Source organism: Idiotropiscis lumnitzeri, chromosome 12 (genome assembly GCF_059441095.1).
Source record: "Idiotropiscis lumnitzeri isolate Australia: NSW breed Sydney's pygmy pipehorse chromosome 12, RoL_Ilum_1.0, whole genome shotgun sequence".
Taxonomy (NCBI): Eukaryota; Metazoa; Chordata; class Actinopteri; order Syngnathiformes; family Syngnathidae; genus Idiotropiscis; species Idiotropiscis lumnitzeri.
Genome location: NC_142402.1, coordinates 17155596 through 17177029, shown reverse-complemented (window position 1 = coordinate 17177029; position 21434 = coordinate 17155596). Strand labels below are relative to the sequence as shown.

At 44.2% G+C, this 21434-nt stretch overlaps 1 protein-coding gene across 2 annotated transcripts; it reads left to right on the top strand.

Moving 5' to 3' along the window:
* Positions 1-753: 753 nt before the first annotated feature.
* LOC148326243 (zinc finger E-box-binding homeobox 1-like) lies at positions 754-21434 on the top strand. Of its 2 annotated transcripts, XM_088311685.1 has the most exons (9): positions 789-888; positions 1944-2085; positions 10694-10885; positions 12035-12259; positions 13309-13508; positions 14664-14787; positions 15746-17409; positions 17601-17757; positions 18164-21434. In XM_088311685.1, exons 1-9 carry the CDS (start codon positions 838-840, stop codon positions 18802-18804), a joined length of 3396 nt encoding a protein of 1131 aa, XP_088167811.1. In that variant the 5' UTR covers positions 789-837; the 3' UTR covers positions 18805-21434. The 2 variants fall into 2 exon arrangements, with proteins under 2 accessions (XP_088167813.1, XP_088167811.1); XM_088311687.1 differs by lacking the exon at positions 1944-2085 and having other exon boundaries at positions 754-888.

Sequence of the window (21434 nt, the reverse complement as noted above, 5' to 3'; positions counted from 1 at the left end):
TTACATATACTTGCAGAATTGTCCATTCACGTAAGAATACAATCAAAACAATAGATATTTTGCAACGTCTACTTGTTTAGGGGATGATTGATATCTATGGTAACGAACCAGAAGGTGTTGACCGTAAAGTAGAAAACAACGTCGTAAAAAAGTGCTCTCATTGGTAATTACAGAAACCGTTCATGAAAGCCTAAAAACACGCCAATGTATGAAACTAAGAGGTCATGTTTTAAGTGTTTATATTTTCAGCTGTGGTTTTTCATCATAACTGGTTAGAAATGGGTGTTATCGGTGAAAGGAAGAGGGGAAAGGTGACCTCGTAAAGCGAGAAGCAGCGTCGCAAACCAGGTGGGTGGGAGATCCATGGTAACGAATGAGAAGGTGTTTACCGTAAACCAGCAGGGAGCGACGCAAACAGGTGTTCAGCGCGAGCAAAGCAGACTGGAGCATGGGCTCTATGGCAACCAACTCGAAGGTATTGGCGTAAAGTAGTAAACCGTGTCGTAAACCAAGTGTTCTCCTCGAGCGTTCTAACGAGGTTTAGGGGTGGGGGAATCCATGGTAACCAGTGACCAAGAAGGTATTAGTCGTAAAGCGGGAAGCAACGTCGCAAACCAGGTGTTCGGGCTCCAGAGGAAAAGGGAGGGGTGAGGTGACGTCGTAAAGCAGGAGATAGCGTCGCAAACCAGGTGTTCGGAAAGGAGGAGGGGGAAGGTGACGTCGTAAAGCAGACATGGGTGGGTGAGAGGGGTGGGGGGCGAGGTGGGGGTGGAGGTGTGTAGGGGTGTTTCGCGAGTGACTGTGTGCTTCAGACTCGCAGCGAAGCGATCATGGCGGATGGCCCCAGGTGTAAGCGCAGAAAACAGGCCAACCCGAAACGGAGCAGCGGTGAGTGTTTAAACTCCGCCCGGACCGGGCCACCGCCGCCGTGCGGACCGGGACCTGATCCGGACCCTCACTACCCTCCCTCTTGGACTTGTTTCGGTCGACTTTGGTGGACTTTAATGGGGGGCGGTGTGCTTTTTTTTTTTGGGTGTACCGTTATACCTGGATGGCGTCTCTTCCTCCGCCTAGCGGTGCTCTCTCCGAACCGTTATCCGTTAGAAGAAGTCAAGCGCTCACTTGTTTTATGACTTCGCTGATTTATTTCAACCACTTTGTACACTTTTGTAGTTGACTTTTTTCCTTTCTCCACAACGTGGCCCCCTATCGCGCGCACTTTGTTAACAACAAGCGAATGAAAGCTCGGGCCCGGGCCAGGGCGAGGCTCGGCGGGGCTTGGGAGAACCGCCGAACCGGGCCGCGGGAGTGCACCGTCGGGGTAGCGACAATTAAGTTGATGTCGCTTTGATGGCCAGAGCCTGTGTCTGGGGGTCGTGGCTAAAGTGGGATGTTTTCGCAAGAGCTTTAGTGATGGCAAAGAGATGGGATGTTTATTATTTCGTGGCCACTTCCCCCCCTTACTCCTCCTCCTCTTCTTCCTCCTGCTCCTCCTCCCTCTGCTGCACCAAATGCTGCCTCGTTTAAGGTAAGCGTGGACGTAATTATGCAAAAAGGGGAGAAAAAAAATACTTTCATCTATGGCGTCATCGCTCACACCGGACTCGCTTTACTAATCCTCTAATTTTATGCAAACCCGCGTGGAAGTGCGTGTCCACGCCACAGAAAGTGGTCAACATAGCACCGCATTGTCACTACTTTACGCCCCTGTAGATTCGGCGTAGGTTTTGAGCCGAAAAACACACACGGTGTCATACTTTGCGTGCTTTGTTGACATTAGCCTGCTAATAATATGGACCGTTATTCGCGCGTGGATGGGAGGGGGTGGAGAACACCTTTCCCCCCCTCGCTCCTGTCGTGATTACGTCACGACGGTGCGTCCGTCCAGGAGCCATCATCATCACCATCCTCCTCATCCTCCTCCTTTTCATGTTTACCTGAAGGCGGCTCGGCGATGGCTTAAAATCGGAAGAATTCAGAGAATACCTGCAGAAGCTCGACCGGAAGCGGATCTCGTGGCGTGCGTCGCGAGGATCTCGACACGCACACGCACACACAAGGGGCTGCAAATGACAACCTGCGCAGGTAGCGATGCTTCCCCCCCCCTCTTCCCTGTTATTCTTGTTTTTTCCTTTTATAATCTCGCGGGATTTATGTCATCGTGACCCACTTGTGCGTGATTTAATTTCCTGGTCCCCTTTTCGTTGTTGCGCGTTTCGGTTGTGCAAAAAAAAAAATACTCCACGCGTGGTGGTGCGGTTCATTGTGCTGTAAGGTTCATTCGCACTTTTATCGGCTCAATGGCGGCCGTCACTGCAGTGGAGTGAGGCGGGCTGGGGTGGGGTCGGGTGTCCCCCCCGCCCCAACCCTCCCTGGCTTGAGGCTCGCTTGGCTCCGCTGTGCCGCACAGGTGATGCAAAACCTCCGCCAAGGTGCCTGTTTCTTGGAGGGGGGGTGTTGACGTGCGTGTTGCGTTCACTGTCCTGGGAGGACGCAGTGGGTGCACGGGAGGGTGGGGGTGGGCTCAAGGTGGTGTCATGGCCGCAGGTGTTTGCCTCCCCTCCCCCTTTTTATCTTTATGCACGAGCGAGACCATTTGATGGTGATGATGATGATGATGATGGTGATGACCTGGTTTGTAGATCATAGCGGAAACTACGTGACGCACATGACGTCATAAATGAGAGTGACGTTCACGTTGGCATGAATGCCAATTGTTTTTTGTTAAATTTGGCGACTATTAATTCAATGTTGACTTTGTAGTTTTAATGCAAAGTATCTATAAAAGGTATAAAAATATGGCACAATTGTGCGAGAAAATCCATTAAAAATTTATTTCCCCCCCAAAATTGATTAAAGTGTTATAAATGTCAGGTTTCAAATGCTACTAAAAGTCGTAGCGTTACAAGAATGAACGAAGGCCAGTGAAATGCTTTTGGACTAAAACAATAAAAAAAATTGCAAAAAATAAAAAAGCAAAACAAAATAACATGACAGTTTGAAAAAAATAAAACATGTCACAACATTATATTTTTTTACCTCGTGACCCTTGTGAGGACAAGCGGAACATAATGAATGGATGGAAAGAAGTTATTTAATATTATGAGTACATAAAATGTATTTATGTAAGTACAGTATAATATAAGGTTGAAATATGAGAAAAATTCTTATGTCGTAATGTTTTTATTTATTTTTATAATAAATTGAAATTACTAGACTAAAGTTATAAACAATTTGAGGATAAATTCATGGAGGTATGGTGAAAAAAAATCTGAAAATAAAGTAAGCATTATGTATAACAAAAATATTATGACATGTTACAAAAAATCTTACTTCACCAGAATATATTTTTGAATAAAAACATGATGAAATTACAAAAATAGTCGTAAAATAGTATATGAGACTAAAATCATGAGATTATGTGAAAAAAATGTCACACAGTAAACTTGTAATATAATATTCATTTAATTAAAAATGTCATTTTTGAGTTGTGTACTGAAGGTAAAGAAAATGTAACATTGGGATGGCTCGCTAACACCGCTGACTTCGGAGTCAAGATCAGGGTTCGAATCCCGATCAGGGTGGACAGCCCATCTATGAAAAATCATACTTGATGTTAAGCGCTTTGTTATCGCGGCAGCTCTTGTGAAATGTGATATACAAATAAAGTTGAATTGTATTGGTGCCAAAGACGAGAGGCTTTTGAGGCAAAGGTTTCTAGAGTTATGTCATATTGCCCTGCTTGGGTCCTTCCACGTTCTAAAAAAAAAAGTTAGCATTATTGGCATCGAAATTGTCCATCGGCGCGAATGTTGTGTGTCTCAATGTGCCCAACATTGACTGGCGACCAGTCTACTGTTTGTGTATTTATTCTCAAGATTTGGCGGGCGACCAATCCAGGGTGTACCCCTGCTTGACACCCAGACAGCTGGGATAGGTTTCAGATGATCGGCGACCTTTAATAACACTACTAGCGTCCTGTCTGCGTTTTGCGCTGTACTTCCTTCCTTGGAGCCATGTGACTTCTATTTCGGCCAATCGGCAGTGTCCTCCTGCTCCTCACATCAGCTCGATTGTGGTTTACGTTTCACTGTCTTCTGCATCTCACGTATTTTCACATCATGCACTGTGTTTACACCCGCGAGCGAGAGTGTATGTGTGTGTGTTAGGGTTCAAAGGTCACCGGACTGTTATTGGCTGTTGGTTTCTGCCATGTGATGCTGCCATGTTGCTTTCTCTTTGTGCGCGTGTGCATGCGTGTGTAACAAATGGAATGACAAAGCACAAGAGGACGTCTTTAGCAAGTTAGCATCAAGTCCTCCTCCCCTTTTTTTTGCCTTTTATGGTGCGTAGGGGGGGGAGGTGCGCCATGACCACTGATGCTGCTGCTGCTGCTGCTGCTGCTCTGTGACTAATTGAGCCATGCAGTGTGTGTGTGTTAAAGTGGGGAAACTACGTCTTTCCTTAACAGCTTTGCATAACAACATTGTTTTTGTATTGGCATATCACATAATGAGTCAGAATTGCAAACTGTGTCAGTAAATCGGTGGCTTCTGACTTATTAAATAAACAGCATGCCTGTGTATGCTGTTGAATTAGAATTGTATGCACGTGTCGTATCGCAACACAAAGTCAAAAATTTACAGGATGAATTTTGAAATGTCAACAGAATAAAGGCATAATATTATGACAAAAAATTTAATGAATCACAGTAATAAGTATCGTATGTTTATTTTTGTTATGGTTTTACAGCATAAGGTTGTCAATTTGGAGATTAGTCATAGTCCGAAACTAGAATTGCTAACAAATTCTTATTGTATGATATTGTACCAAATTCTTTTGCATCGTAATGTACGGCAAAGTCGGACTTAATTTAGCACTGGCGTCACCTGACTGCTCACGCTGCTTCTGTCTGAAAGCGGAAGTGTGCGACTATAAGCTGAAACCACGAGTGTGAGCATTAAACTAGCGTGTTAGCATGTTAGCATGCTGTTGCTGTGGTCTCCCGAGGGTGGGTCCGGTGCGGGGGGCGTGGCCTTAGCATCTGGACAATGAAGTGTTTGCTTGGGAGCCCTAGCATCCCCTCAGCCCACTTTAAAAGGTCAGAGGTCACCCCCCCCCAATCCTCCCACCCCCTCCCAAACGCTTTGTGTTAGCTGTTTCAGAGCACATGTGCAAGTCGGCACAATGTGAACGCTTAAGTAATCACGTTACATCATCACACGCTAAAATGCTGTGTTGTCATTAGCGCGCTTTAACCCCCAAAAATACTTGTGGTCATTTTTCTTTTTAAACATGACAATTTTTACATTTTGGTGCTGAGTTGGAGGAGGGTTGAGAGGGAAGGTAGAGAGAATAAACACGAAAAGCAAAGGATGACAACAGAGCGAGAAGGGAGACAACAACAACAACAAGTGGTACTCAATTTGAGAATGGTCAGACGGAGAAGCGACGACAAAGTCATAAACAAGTCGGTTTGAGACGGGCTTGCAGAGAGAAGAGAGAACAAACAGCAACAACAAATGTCAACGACACCTGCTAATAATGTTGGTTCGGAGGGGGCACATGTAGAGAAATAAATGAGGATGGAAAAAAAAGCACGAGACAAAAACAGTGGCTGACCAATAAATTAAAAAAAAGAAAAGAAACCAAACAATATCAACCGCTTCTAATCAATGTTATTATTATTATTTTTATTATTTTATATATTATTTTGCACTTCATTTTGAACAAAGACCAAAACTCTGGGAGGGTTCAGTTTTATTTTGCTGTTTTTGTTCTTTTTTTTTTACAATTGAATCCCAAACTCTGAAATAGTAGTTTGTGATTTCTTTTGGATTAAAATTTTCTATTTTCTGCTTTTTGTCAGAGTCAAACAAAAGAGCTTTCTTTGAAAGGATTTGTCGTAGCTGTCATAGAAATTTAATTCATCATAGTATTAGTGGTATCGGTTACTTGGTATCGGTAACGTTGCACTATTCAAGAGTTGAGAACTTGAGAGTACTTGCTCTCGTATCGTTCTGAAAAAAAAAAAAAAATTATGGAATAGATATGATAATAATAATTCTACAATAATGGATGTATGGATGAATTGTTAGGTTCAGCAACAAGTGGATTTTTTTTCGGAACCGTCACCAATTTGTATTGCGCATCACAATTTTATGGGTCAAAAACCTGACATGCTAGGAAAAAAATAAAGCTAATTTTGAAGTCAGCGTCCCAACCTCTTTAAGGGACACATGAAGCCATCTCTGATTCAAATGCGCTGTTGATCGGTGTAATCCGATTGGCCGAACCACTTGAGAAATCATCCTGCTGCATTTGACAGCTCTCACATCATCAATGGTATACAATCCGTAAAAAAAAACCTGCTGATATCCGAGTTGTTCATTTTAGGGACAGACTGAGATTTTTAGATTTTTTTTCAATTTTCTTAAAGCCTTTCATTCACTTTTAACGGCAACCTTTTAAGTGCTCCGGCTAACAGTTGAGCCAAATCCTTCTTTTAGTTCTGTAATTATGCAACAGATGAAGGATACCGTCATCGCTCATGTGGTCTTATTCATCTTGAATATGCATCTTTTTTGGCAGGGGGGGGGGGGGGGGGCAAAACAAAACAGTTTTTTAAGATGAAGGAATTCCATGATGGCTTGTGTGATTTGCCCGAAAAAGACATCAATTCAAGGGACTGTGTATGCGTGTGTGTGTGTGTGTGTGGGTGGGGGTGTGCGCGTGTGAGTGTATAAGACAAATCTCCCCCCCCCTTCAGTGTGGGCGGTGGGAAAGTCCTGTGTCTCTCTTGTGGCAGTGTTGAATTTGCATATCTCACCGTCCTACTTTCTCTTTCTTTCTTTGGCTCGGCCTGAGAGGCTCAAAAGAAGCAGCTGGTTGCACTAAAGGAGGGGGGGGTGACAAAAAAATGGAGTGAAGCACACCGCGCCGACCACTTACTGTAGGTAGACTTGCTTATATAACAGCAGTACTTAAGCTCATCCAAAAATATGACTATTATTTCAGTGAGCTTAACGTACCGTACCAACGGTAAAATTTGCAATGACCACTTGTTGCTAGGTGGAGTTAATCGGGCTTCAATTATACCCCCCCAAAAATTAACAAAAATATTACAAAAAAAAATACAGTCACCACACTAAATGTATTTTCATATATTTTTTTAAATGACTACTAGTTAATATCGTACAATTTTAGAAACTGAACTCAGCAACAGAATTGCGCGCTCCCTTTTCACGTTTGCAAGGACCACTTGTTGCTAGGCAGAGTTTATGTGGCTCGAGCCTACAAAAACAAACAAACAAAAACAAAATTGGTCGAATAAGTCATTTTTTTCTTAAACCTTAATTGTCATAATCTCGTTGCACACTTGAGTACAATGACAATAAAGGGATTTCTGATTTCTTATTTCTGATTATTTCATGAGCATAGATTTGCAAGGGCAACTTGTTGCTAGGCAGAGTATATATTTTGGATCGCCAAAAAAAAGTGTTACAAAATCATTAAAACTGTTATTTTTAAAAACATTTTCAAACCCACCAAAAGAGAACATGTCAATTTTTAATTGTAATTGAATAATATCATTATATTTTTCATATTGTTATTCTACATTCTTATTATTGAAATATTTTGTAAACTTCGGGGAGTATTAATGAACTGAAACTGTTCTTTTTCTGCAAGCTCAAGGTTTTCAAAAAAATAAGGAATAATAATCTTACTTTACTATATTAATTTGCTATGCAAAATTGTAAAACTAAAGTGCCACAAAATATATATTTGGATATATGTATTTGTTCATCATTGTATTTATTTATGAATTTTTAAACTGATCACATGTTCACGAGGAGCACGTATCACAAGGCGTTAGCCAGATTCAATCCTCCAACATGGAAAAGGAATAATAAAAAAATACGCGTCAGAACACATTATTTTTAAAAATATAATTTACTGTCCAAAATTCCAGCAATTTCTTGATTTAAATATATGCATATGTGCTGACATGCTAATGTGCATCATGATTATTAGCATTTCAAAAATGATTGCTATTACCGCTGGAGTAGTGTGGAAGTTACCTAATTGAAACACAGGTGTGTGTGTTTGCGTGTGTGTGCGTCCCGGGTGTCCATGTTAATGAAGCTGTTAGCGTCAAGTTGCGGCGCCTCGGAGACCGACGAGTCCCCGCGGAGGAGCGCTAATGGCGGCCACTCGGGGTGGGCCTGATTGATGGCGGTGATGCTAATGCCATACATGCTAACTGCGCTAACTGCTAGTTGGCGTGACACATCAGCGTGCTTCCTAAAAATAAGACGTCAACAGCAACGTTTGAGAGTCCCTTTCGTGTAAACGTTGGAATGGTGTGGTAACTTTCAGCTGAACTACGGTGGATATAAAAAAAAAAGTTTTCAAACACCCCTCTTCAAAATATTTGAGATAATATATTTCAAAACTTGTCTCACCTCTATTGCTAACTTTGACTTGTATTGGAAAATGAATTAAATCTCTTTTGAGAGGGGAGGTTAAAAAAAAAATGCGGTTGCATAAGTGCGCACACCCTCCTACAAGTTGGCTATGACTGTGTTTAGAATGGACCAAGTGCTTTTCTTTCTTTCTTTCTTTCTTTGTCATAATTGCTCAGCCATTTTCCCTCACCGATCTGTCACCCAACGCCCCCCGTACACATAGTGAACAAAGAACTATACGTTCCCTAATATGTATTATGCTAAATGCCATGTTGTCCAAACACAATAATTAGTGGGTATTTTTAGAATAAGAACACATCCTGCTGGGCCCATTGAGAGGCCGTAACGCTCTGCTGAAGAAACGCGAGCGCGCATGCACGCGCTCACTTTCGTTCAAGTGTTAGCCTCTAAAATGAGCAGGTGACTGGAATCGCTGGTTACAACACACTTGACCTCCAGTGCACTGAACGATTGTAGAGAAAGTGTGAGCACAAAGGCTAAGACTTGTGTCGATGGTCGTACGTGATGAGAGGCATCCTGCCCTCCCCCTGACCGTGTGTGTGTGTGCGTGCGTGTGTGTGTGTGTGTTACATTGGTCGACCGTAATCGGGAAAGCTTGAGACATTTCGACGTGAGGGCGTCACCTGAGCGGGAAGCAGGAAGTGACAGAGCGAGGCAAACAGGAAGTGACCGATTTTAACCTCGCTTCCTCATGCGCGGACACCTGCGATCTTCGTATGTCACTTCCTGCCACGCCTCGTGATGCTGCGCGTGTTGATGTCGGACTACGACATCTGTACGACTACTACTACACTACATAGGACACAATATTCCTTAAATTACATTTCAAAAAAGGTTAGAACATTTCGTATGCAGTTGTGTGTATCCCAACTCGTACTACGCGCATTATAGTTACAATACAGCATCAGATAGAGAACTACAAAGTTTAAACTCCTATTTGAAACAGTTGCCCCACCGTGTTGGCTTTGATCATTGGAGTTGTCATTTTTTGGGGGCAATTTGTTTGAAATGTTTATAACTTTGAAAGAAGGTTATTCTTTTATTTCACATTTTCTGATAATTAGCTATGTAGGAAAACGGGGAAAAATAAGTCGTACTGTTCCTTTAAGAGGGCCTGCAGCTGCTCTCTGTGTTGAAGTCTGGTCACATCGAGTTGCAGACAGAAAGATATATACACACACGTGCACACACGCACGCACACACACGCACACGCACACTGGGGTAAGTTGTCTGTTGGGGTTTTGGCCGGCTTCCCGTGCTGCACAGCTGCACTGGGTCAACACGCACGCACACACACACACACCCACACACACACACACACACACATGCATTAGTTGTGGTCTAGTGATGCGCTTCACGTCAATTTTGCTCACCTGTGGCAACCGCTCATGGACTTCCTCCTTCCTCGTTGTGTTTGTGCGCCACTGTACTGTCGGGCTTTTGCTCGTGACTTCTTGTTTTGAGGTCACCGGCGTTGGCGTGGGTTCCAGTCGCTCACTCGTTGGCGAGGGTGAGAACTGTTCTGAGCAGGATGGGCAAGCGGGTCCTTCACAATAAGATCCTTCTGCAAGAAGTCATGACTAATTATTAAACAGAAAGTATAAATATAGATTTTTTTTTAAATAAACATACGCATGCATAATTAATTACAGAGACAAATACTTTCATCATTACATACTCGATTACATAGACACCTATCTACAATCATTACAAGATAATTAATTGATTACATCATTTCATTACTTAATCATTCATATCATAGCAAAGACATTTTTACGTAATTACATAAAGTATTAAGACACATTTACATAATTGCCTAATTTGACATACACACGCGTTCAGGAACCTACTGAAATAAATGACAATTATTTAAATATTTCCATACTTACATAGATTTCGGCGACTTACGTAACGGCACATTTTAATCAGAGATGTCTTTGTGTCCCTAAAAGCATAGATGATGCTGATTTTAAAAAAAAAATGTCTCTCCCTTTTTTTCCCCGAGCACATTGGGTTATTCACATATTTATTTTGGACAAAATTACGTGCATAGGCATATAGGATGAACAATGTGTGTGTGTGTGTGTGTGTGTGTGTTGCTCTGCGGTTATTGTTGTCATTGATGTGTTAACTTTGCATGTGTTTATGTGCACTAACTTTGTCGTTTTCTTCTCCTGCGCTATCCCATCCCCATCCCCTCGCAGTGACAAACTTAAACGGCGGCTTGGAGGCCAGCAGCTCCGACTCGGACGATGACGACAAGCTACACATCGTGGAGGACGAAAGCCCGCCGGACGCCGCCGGCTTCGCTGTGAGGAGGAGGGGCCGCCGCCATGCCAAAGACGCAACAGATGCCAACAACACAGTATTAGCTCGCAACGGAGCCTGGAATGAAGGTATGAACACGTCGGACGAAAGTATTGGGACACCCACAATATGAGAGAAGTGGAGATGAAATGAAGATGAAAGTACGTGAAGGAAAATGCAAACAGAAGGATTATTTGAACCAAAGTATGCTTTGGGACACTTACAGAGAAAGTTAAATGTGCAGAAAAGAAGGGTGCAATGAAGCAAAGGAGAATCGAGAAAATATGAAAGGAAGGTGGTCAGAATTAGGAAGCAAAAAGTGAAGAAAATGTGGAGTTGGGACCAAACTATCAGAACGGGGTGGGAAAAAGGGACGATTTGAAAGAAAAAAAAGAACAAATGAAGCGTCGGCAGGTGGAGGCAAAGGCGGCGGGAAGGGAAGGTGATGTGGAAAAATTGGGATGATGAGGTCATGGGAAGCACAGATCATGTGGCTAAAAGCAGACGCGCGTGCGCACGCACACACGCACGCACGTCTGGCTTCACCTGTCCCTGACCGAGCTTTGCAGGAAGAGGCGCGGCATTTGACGCTCGTCTAGCCTCCGTTATAATCCTCTGTCTCCATGGTGATGCGAGAAACGTCCTGACTAGGGGGAAAAAAAGTTCAACACGCACGCGCACAGACTTCCCGTTGGTCGCGACACACGTATGGATCAACAGGTGGCGAGATTATGTCAGTCATCATACACACGTGGGAAAATCCAGATGAACAAAACGAAACAGGATTAATAAAGGAAAATTGAAGGAAAGGCGGAATTAAGGAAGAAGGATGATAGGAAGGAAGTGAGGGAGAAAGAAACAATAGAAGGGAGATAAGGATGGATGAAAAGAAAGATAAGAGGAAGGAAAGGAAAGGAGGAAAGTTAAAAAAGAAGCGACAAATGATGATGCAAGGTGCAAGGGAGGACGGAGGGGAAGGATGGAAGGAAGGTTAAAAACAAGACCTCAACGCATGGATGAAAGAAAAGAAAGAAGAAAGCAAAGGAAAGGCTGGAGAAAAACAGGTTCAGGGAAGGAAAGAACAAAGAAGACTATGAAATAAAACTAGAGGACCCCGACACTTGCCTTGAAACCCTCATTTGAAACCTTAACCCTGGCCTGTGGCGCCCTCTAGCGGTGTTTCTGGAGAACAACAGCACAAGCTCTTGTCAAGATGCAATGTTTGTGTGTTTTTGCAGTGAAAGAGGAAGAGTGCGGGTCGGGAGAAGAAGATGAAGATGGAAGAGGAGGAGGAGAAGGAGAGGTGGAGTCTCAGGTTGTCGTCAAGAAAGAAGTGGACGAGGAGGAACAGGAGGAGGAGGCCGAGGAGGAGAGCCTTGAGAAAGGAGACACGGGCGCCCTCTCCCCGCAAGCCCCCGACGATGAGCAGAGTCCCACGGAGGCGGGGGGCGTCGACGAAAATGGTGACCCAAGCAAAAACGCGCACGTACTTTTGAAAAAGTTCCTTTTGTAAACATCAAAACAGTTTTGTCTTCAAAGAGCCGAGCTCGCCGTCCAATGTAATTGAGACACACTAAATGTGTGTTTTCACATTACGATTCTTCAATTAAATTGCTAGGAAGCTCAAATGCCATTTGGTCTTTCACATACCTAACAGTGTTTTTACGAGCATTGAAGTTGATTTTGAGTCAGTGTACTTTTTTTTGGTAAACAGCTAACCTGTAAGATTCATGCCCCTTTGGCGAACATAATCACATAGTGCCTCAAGTTGGACTGTTTTATCTCCGTGACCTCCTTTTCGCTGCCTCGGCATCTTGCTAATCTTGGTTGAGACCATTTGACAACTGTGGAGTTCCACCTAAGAACATTCCATCACAATTGTTTAGGTTATGCCGCGCTCCTGCGTGGGCGTGGTGTAGATAGTAGAAGCAGTGGGAATCTTTTTTTGGACAGAGTGGACTGATTTAAAACACCTGAGATTACCACCTTAAACTAAACGATCCAGATGACAAGAGTGCGTTGCGACTACAGTAAAACTCTTATACAATACAATACAGCTTTATTTATGTAGCGCAAATCTTTAGGTGGAAGCCCAGTTTTAGTCAAGCAGACGTTCAATTCTGCAGCGCTTTGCAGTGTCAAACTTGACCACCAGAGGGTGCTAACACGCGCCAGTTGATCAGGCGGAGTGCTCAAGAAAGTCACACGTGTACAGAGCGACGGAACTCGGTTCGTAACCAAGGCGCTCCGCAATATAGGGTGGTCGTCCGTTCTGGAGAAAATTTGGTACTTTTAGTTGCGCCTTATGGTTGTAAAAATATGATACTTGTGTTTTTGTATTTGTGTTTGTTTTTGTAATGTCTTCTCTTGTAAGTGTCAACAGCAATTCATAAAGATCACGACATAGTCTTCAAAAAACCTGATCGACATATTTTTTTTTAGAAGCACTGAGGTGCTCCATCAACAAGTCCTGATTTTTTTTTTTTCTTCCACTCATCCGCTATTCCACCAGGCACGCCGGACACGCTTCAACTGCACATGTGTCCGTACTGCTCTCGGGGCTACAAGCGCAACGCTTCGCTGAAGGAACACATCAAGTACCGGCACGAGACCAGCGAAGACAACTACAGATGCTCGCACTGCAGCTACACCTTCACGTACCGATCGCAACTCGAGAGGCACATGAGCCATCACCGGGGCAACAAGGAGCAGGTGGGGAGAAAAATCTTGTGGATGAGTTTTTGAGCATATGTTTATCCTTGAAGGACGCCTGGGAATTGCTGCATTTCCCCAAAAATGGTCACTTCAAGGCAAAATTGTAGGCTTGTGTCTTTTCAAGAGTGGCTCATTGTGACTTTTTTTTGTGGGTCTGCATTTGATAGAGATGCCAACCAAAAGTCAGGATGCTCAAGAAACTGGCTTTATGGGTTGAGTTCAAAAGATAAACATTTTAGTTTCTTCTACCTCAGTTTGTTTCTACCCTCACAATGGCTATTTAATTGATGCACAGAGTGACAAAAATATTTGTCTGTAATTCTGGGCTATATTAAAAAAAATACTTTGAAAACTACTTCCACAATGTTTTTAAAGCAAAATGGCACATTTCCATTTTTTTTATAGCATAGGTTCTTTTTTGTGGGTCTTTTCATGATGAAGATGCTGACCAAATCTCATGCTGCTATGGGAAACAAAAATAGGAAATTGACTTTTTTGAAGGCCCACGCATGATCAACTTGCATACCAAATATCAAGTGGACGTGGCTTCAGAGCTGAATTACAAAAAAAGGGGGATTCCAGTTAAAAGATAGCATTATTCAATTTTTTCTTCGTCTGGGTGTCACTAACACAACAGCCAATTAGACCAGGTAGGCATTTCTTTTCCTTAGCTCTACTATTGACAGTTAAAAAGTCAAACAAAGCAGAGGTAGCACTCAGACTGCTAGATAATGAATGATTAACTGAGGTGGGTTGCAGGTGCAACCAAAGCACCTTTGTTCCTCCTCCTTATGCAAACCATTATTTTTAAATAACCTGTATGTCCAAGTCGAATCATTTACATTTTTATTTTAAATAATTACAAAAAAAATCCCACAGTTTTTTTTTTGCCCCCCCCCCCCCCCCCACCCTCGTCCAAGAACACACGCTCTCTTCTGGAAACCACCCCTATCCTTTTATCTCAGTGGACCATTCCTGCTGAAGTTGGCCACCTCCTTCTCGTTGACACGTGTTCTCACCTGCCTCGCTTCTCTTTAGCATTAGCAGGGCTGTATGCTTCTTTTAGCTAAGTCCTTTTTTGATTTAGGTTGCATGAGTGTTTGACGGGATCCTATTTTATTTTATTTTTTTTTGCCTTCTTTCCTGCCTCAGCGTCACGTGCAGCCTTCCAGTGGCGGTGGAAGTGGAGGAGGCGCTCGCAAATTCAAGTGCACAGAGTGCTTCAAGGCCTTCAAGTACAAACACCATCTGAAGGAGCACCTGCGCATACACAGCGGTGAGTGGCGAAATCTAATCAAGCTCCTTTGTGCTCAGGTGTGGAATGGGATGAAGTGACCGCAAACGATTAATTTTTGCATGAAAATATGGATTGGTCGAAACATGAAAAGGAACCAAGGACACAAATTGTGGGAAAATTTTACAGAGCACAGTGCTATTTTGCGAAACACGTCAATGGCATTTCAATGGGGAACAATGATTTGAAATGCGCAAGAGGCCGCGGAATTTCTCTAAATCTCGGTTGGTGGCTTGCTGCTTTTAAAAAGTACAAATCAGGTGGAATGCTATGTGACGATGAAAACTTGGCGAAATGCGTAAGGATTTTAAAGGAACCCATTTGACGCCAGCCACTCACAAATTGTCTATTTTAATAATATAATTTTCAAAAGCGAAATGTGTCTGTCGTGCTTTGGTGTGGAACAATTTGGATAACTGGTAGAAACTTAAAACAATTGGACTTAAGAGACAGCAAGTATTTAGGGCTGAATGTCTCCCAAAATTAATCCTGTTGTTTGGACACCTGGACAAAAAAAATGTGTGGAAATATTTAGAGTGACAAGCAGAAAAGTGAAACGCAAGACTGAGTTCCGCTTGTATTTTGGGACTGAAAATTTTTTGAGATTAGTTTTGAGAGGTCTTTGAACCTTAACCAGATTAGGTTCTCAGATCGATTGAAGAGTTTGAGAAGTCAAAAGCGTCACTGATTTTGACCTTTGACCCCAGTTTCCTCTGGTAATTTTGGACCGAAGAGGTCTTTAATAAAATATACACATATATTTTCTTTTTCAACCCAACTTTATTCGGTTATCAACTTTCTTCGGGTTTTCGCTCTGACAAACTGATTACGAACAACAACTCGGTCATCTCATGAGGTGAAATTCTGTTGTACCACCGCTTTGCAGAGAGTTGTGCTTTAACAGTCTGGATTTTTTTGGGGGGTTTGTCTTGTTTTCCAGGCGAGAAACCATACGAGTGCTCCAACTGCAAGAAGCGATTCTCCCACTCAGGCTCGTACAGCTCGCACATCAGCAGCAAGAAGTGCGTGAGTGCGGCCAGCGCCCCCAACGGCCTGGCCCGCAAGACCGTGAAGTCACCAACGGCCGTCGCTGACGTCCCGCGGGTCGCCGTCACCTCTGCCCGCGTGGAAAGCAAACCTCTCCAAGAGCAGCTCCCGGTCACGCAAATCAAATCGGAGACGACCGAGCACCCCGGCAAGCCGGCCGTGGTGGCGGCACCGACAGCCAACGGGGCGGCGCCCCAGCCGCAACCCCTGTCTCAGGGTGTCGCTATGGTGCTACCTACTATGGGTTTGGTACCGCCCATCAACATCAACCTGAGTGAGCTCCAGAATGTCCTGAAGGTGGCTCTGGATGGGAACGTTCTGAGACAGGTTCTGGGGACCGCCAATGGGGCCACGGTGCAGGGCAAGCCGGGGATCGTGGTACAGCAACCTCAGCAGCAGATCATCAGCCTGCCCGCCTTCGTGGACCACGACGGGACCACCAAGATCATCATCAACTACAGCATCGGACCAGCACCTGCCACCACCGCCACGACTGCCACGTCCGCCCAACCAATGCCTCTTTTTGTCAAAAACAACGTTGTCCCGTCTGCACCCATCCCGACGAAAACAGACAAGCTACCTACTCCCAAGGTGGACCTCAGCCTGGTCAAGGATGAGCCCGAAGAGTCGGTGCTCATCACGGAATCAAAAACAGACCAATTGATGACGGTCAAGACGGAAGAAGGTGAGGCGTTTCCACCGGACTCCGGGTCCAGCAGTTGTTCTCTGTGCGATGAGTGCCCCGAGCACCTGGAGGCGCTGCACTTGCTTCAGCACCACAAGGCAGCCAACGGGGAGGCGGTGGACTCGGCCGCCTTGGACCCGTCCTTCGCCGCCTTGCTCAGTGATGCCGGGGTGACATTGCAGCAGGAGCCAGCTGTGGACGATCTCCTGACCCTCCTCAAGACCTACTTCGCCTCCAACGCCAACCCCAACCAGGCGGAGCTCGAGAAGATCTCTGACTCGGTTAGTATTCCCGTGGGCGTGGTGCGAAAGTGGTTTGCCAAGATGAACTCTGGGACAAAGAGCTGCCAAGACAGGACAGCATCCAAACAGACTGAATCCTTAAACTGTGAATCGGAGGACACCAAGCAAGCCGTATCTAGATCGCAGTCTGATTCCCCCTCGTTAAACACCAGTGACTTGGTAATTGTCAAAAGCGAGCCAGAGGACCCCGAGGCGCAAGAGTCACAGGCAGAACCCTTGGACCTGTCTCTCCCAAAGCAACTCACCGCTCCCATTTCTGCTGCACCCTCAGAGAACACACCACCTGCCCAAAAAACGCTGCAGCCTCTAAACCTGACCTGTCTGAGGAAGGAGCAGGTGGGCGGTCGTACCGTGTACGTGGCCACGCCTCAGACGCGCAGAACCGCTGTCAGCATTGTGCCTAGCTCTCAGCTGCCCACCCTGGTGGCCATCACAGGTCAGGGCACCGTGGGCTGCCTTGGTGCCCTGGGGAGCTCGGCCAAGCGGACCATCCTCATCCCACAGCTCACTTATACCTACGCCAACACGGCTGGAGGCGCAGCCAAGACGGTGGTGCTCAACGGACACAAGGTATGACTGTCTGAGTTATGAACCTCAGTGGTTCTAGTACAGAACCTTGGTGCACTCCACACGTTGATTGCTTCTGCAGTGTTACTTTGAATTGTAAATTATCTAAATGAATCAATGAAATGAGGAGAAATTCAATCAGCGAGAGAGAGACTAATGCGACTTGAACTTTTCTTTCTTGGTTTTCTGTGCAGAAACCGGACTCGACCGCCGACACTGTGGTGGACGAGCAGAAGGACATGTCGGTCATGAAGAAGCCACGTCTGGAAAACGGTGTCTATGCCTGCGACTTGTGCAACAAGGTCTTCCAGAAGGGGAGCTCCTTGCTCAGGCACAAATACGAACACACAGGTACGCCCAGATGTGGGAGACTTGAGTCCGACTGAAAGACACATTTCATTGACGTTAACATTGGCACTTATATAATAGGTTTGCATGTAAAAATCACATCAGTATAGTTTGTAATTATTGACATCAAGCGTGAGCTCATGTGCTCACCTCCACAAAATCAAAAATACCATACCGAGCAATTCTCCACTTACTCAGGTGAAGCGGACAAAAGCAAGAATGCGCACACGAACCCCGACTGGTTATATTTCGGACATTTAGCCGCGTTAAAGTCGTGTCAATCAAATCTCAGAAGGCAGACTGGCTGCAGGCAGGCGGGCGTGGATGTTTATTTCCGTACTTCCACCTGTGGTCTCTGAACCCCCACCCAAAAAAAAAGACGTTCTGGGATGTTTTGGTTTGTTTGCAGGCAAGCGCCCTCATGAGTGCCCGGTGTGCAAGAAGGCCTTCAAGCACAAGCACCATCTGATCGAGCACTCGCGCCTCCACTCGGGCGAGAAACCCTACCAGTGCAACAAGTGCGGCAAGCGCTTCTCGCACTCTGGCTCCTACTCGCAGCACATGAATCACCGCTACTCCTACTGCAAGCGGGACGGCTCCGATTCCGGCTCCAGCCCGGACGGCGATGCCGCCGCCATCGTCGCGGGCAGCCCGGATGCCGCGCTGGACTCGGACGTCGGCGAGAGCGACGAGGACGACGAAGCCATGTGCGTTGACGACATCCGGGTCGTGCAGGTGGATGACGGCGAGTGTGAAATCTACGAGGGTAATTTTGACGACGTAGACGACGACGATGAGGAAGACAACGACGAAGAACATGAAGAAGAGAAGGAGAAAAACCTGGACGTGGATGAGTTTGCGTGCCAGGTGGTGGAGGTGGAGCTGAAGCACGACCAGGCGCAGGAGTCCGCCGTTGAGGACAAGGTGGACAAGGCCGAGGTGGCCGGCGTCCAACTGGAGCAGATGGCGGACTGCGCGTACAAAAACATCAGGAACTGGTCGGACAGCGAAGAATCCTCCGATGACCAAGCTGTGATGGATGCCAAATAAGCCAACCTCCCCCGCCGCCCCGCCTTCGGGACACTTTGAGAGCCTCACAGCTCCTACTACGGTTTCTGCTCCTGCACCGAATCTGCTTCTGGTTCTGGTTCCAGCTCTGGCTTCCAGATCCAGTTCAGTAGGGAACATAGACCCTTTTGAAAATGGACCAAACCGCAGAATATGGAGCGCCCCCCCCCTCCCTAAAATGACATTGAAACTGTGACAGCCTTGAAATTTGTCGTTAGTACTTTCTTATCGTCACTGAAGTAATGACATTGCAGTTCGTAAGCCCCGCCCCCTCAAAAGGTTTACAATTGTCCATAGATGCCAAGATGGCGGCAAAGCGCCGCCTTTGTCTCGACACAACTCATCAACTCCATTATAGTTCCTTAGCACCAAGATGCCACGAGTCGGTGGCAAAACACTACTTTTGTCCAAATGAAGCTCCTCAATTCACTAGAAAATACTTCTTTGGCATCACGATATCTTTTTGCCTGAGCACTGAAAGAGAATTACGGAGGATGGGTTCCCCCCACAGAAATAAATGATTAGGTGATTTTGCAAATATTGGACTGCAAATTTGTGGGGGGCTCTCTGCACTTAAAAATGTTTCAGTGCATATTGTGTGTGTGTGGGGGGGGCGGAGTCATATTCTGTGGGGTCCATTTGCAATCTTATACCGGCTCTGACTCAGACTCCGGTTCAGGTTCCAGCTCCAATTCCGGCTCCACTCAGACTCCGGTTGGCTGCTTTTAACGGTCCACTACTGTGTCTAAACACCCAGGTGTGCCTGAACTTTTTTTTTTTTTCTTTCTCGTGCAAATATCAGTGTTACAAATGTTTATAGACGCTTTGCTTCGTGTTACTAACTCAATTTTTGTTTTTGTTTTTGGATTGCCAATGTTTCCGACGTCATCAGTATTTTCCTCGAGTTCTACGAACAAAAAAAAAAAAAAAGCTGCACTACGGTTTTCCCATCCGTTGCCCTTTCAGTGTTATACGAAGCGTCAGCTGGCGTTTGTTTTCATTTTTGACTGTTAGCCTTAAGGAAAACAAAAGAAGTATTCCCCCCCCTTCCGACCGCACCCACCCACGAGCAAAATGGGCGGCGCCCCCTCCTGCCTTATGCAAGACCTGCGTGCTGTTAAAGTGCCATTGAACAGTGTTGTTGTCGTCGTCTCCTCACTCGTGTGAACGAACCTCCGCTACTTTCCATGGTTTCGTGCGATGGTTTCTTTCCGTCTGTTACGAGCGCCCGGTGCCACGTTTGCGTCTGTTTGACCGCCTGCTAACTAATCACGGCCGCCGCACGCCACGCCATCAAATCATTTACTGAAATTTAATAATTTTCCCATTATTGTTTTTTTTTTTTTTTTTTTTAATTATAGTAGCAAATTTTGTCCTAAAGTTAAACCTTTTTATTTAAAAGAAGTGTACAATTTTAGTATCATCAAAATTAATGAGTTTCCTATTTTTTATGATTGAAAAGCCAAGATAAGCAATTTTGATTTTCCACTTTTTTACATTTAAAAAAAAATCGACACATTTTCAATGATTCTTGAGTTGTTTTTTTATAACCTTTAAAAGAAACTGTTTTAAACACTTATTTCAAATTGTCATTGTTCAAACTGAAAAATGAGCTCTTAAAAATTGGGCAATTATTTTAGAAATCTCATTTTTTTTCCATCTATGCATTTCTACATTCATTCATACATACATTCGTGAAGAAAAGTTTATAAGTTTGCTTTTTAATTCACTACACAATGTCAGTGATTTTCACTATTCTTTTACATTAAAAGAATAATGCAACAAAATTATCCATTTTGATTTGTAAAGCGGTAAAAATTAGAACAATGATTTGATTTTTTATTTTTTTTCTCCAATCGTTTTCACCTTTTTGATTAGATTTCTTAAAGTTGCTTCTATAAAATTGCTACACAATTTGGGCAACTTTTTTTTATAATAATACAATTTGCACAAGTTTACCGGGTGATTTCATTTTTCCCAAATGTTGTAATCATTACGATACAAATTTTAATGATTTTCTAGTTTTTCCTACAATTTTAATTTGTTCAAACGCAATTAGTTCCAAGTTCAAAAGAATTTTTTTTATCAAGCATTGACAGCTCATGTTTACGAATTCACTTAAAAAAATCTGCCTCAAAATGTATTTTTTAAATTTAACTATTTATACTCTCATCTAAAATGACACTTAATTTCCCGCTTACATGCTGATTTTAGCAATTTAATTTTTTTTCAATTGTGATTCATAATGCAGTAAAAACACAAGCTTATGTTTAAATAAATAGAAACAAGTTGAAGATTTTTCTGATCTTATTTGTATTGTGAAGCCATAATACATCAAGTTTACAACTTAAATTTTACAATTTTCTTTTATGAATTTTTTTTATAACAAGTTTTTGAGTCTCAGTTTAATTTCCCACCTAAAACGGTCACACTTGATTGAATTTTGCCCCACGTGCGCACTTGTTCAGGTTGAAAATGGCGGCACGCTGTCCTGCACTTTGGGCGGCAAACGTTGGCGAACGTGGCGCTCGCGCGTTTCCAACCACAGCCCCGCCCCCCTCCACCGCCTCATTTCTGACTTTACCGAAACAGTATTTGTTTTGTTTGTTTGT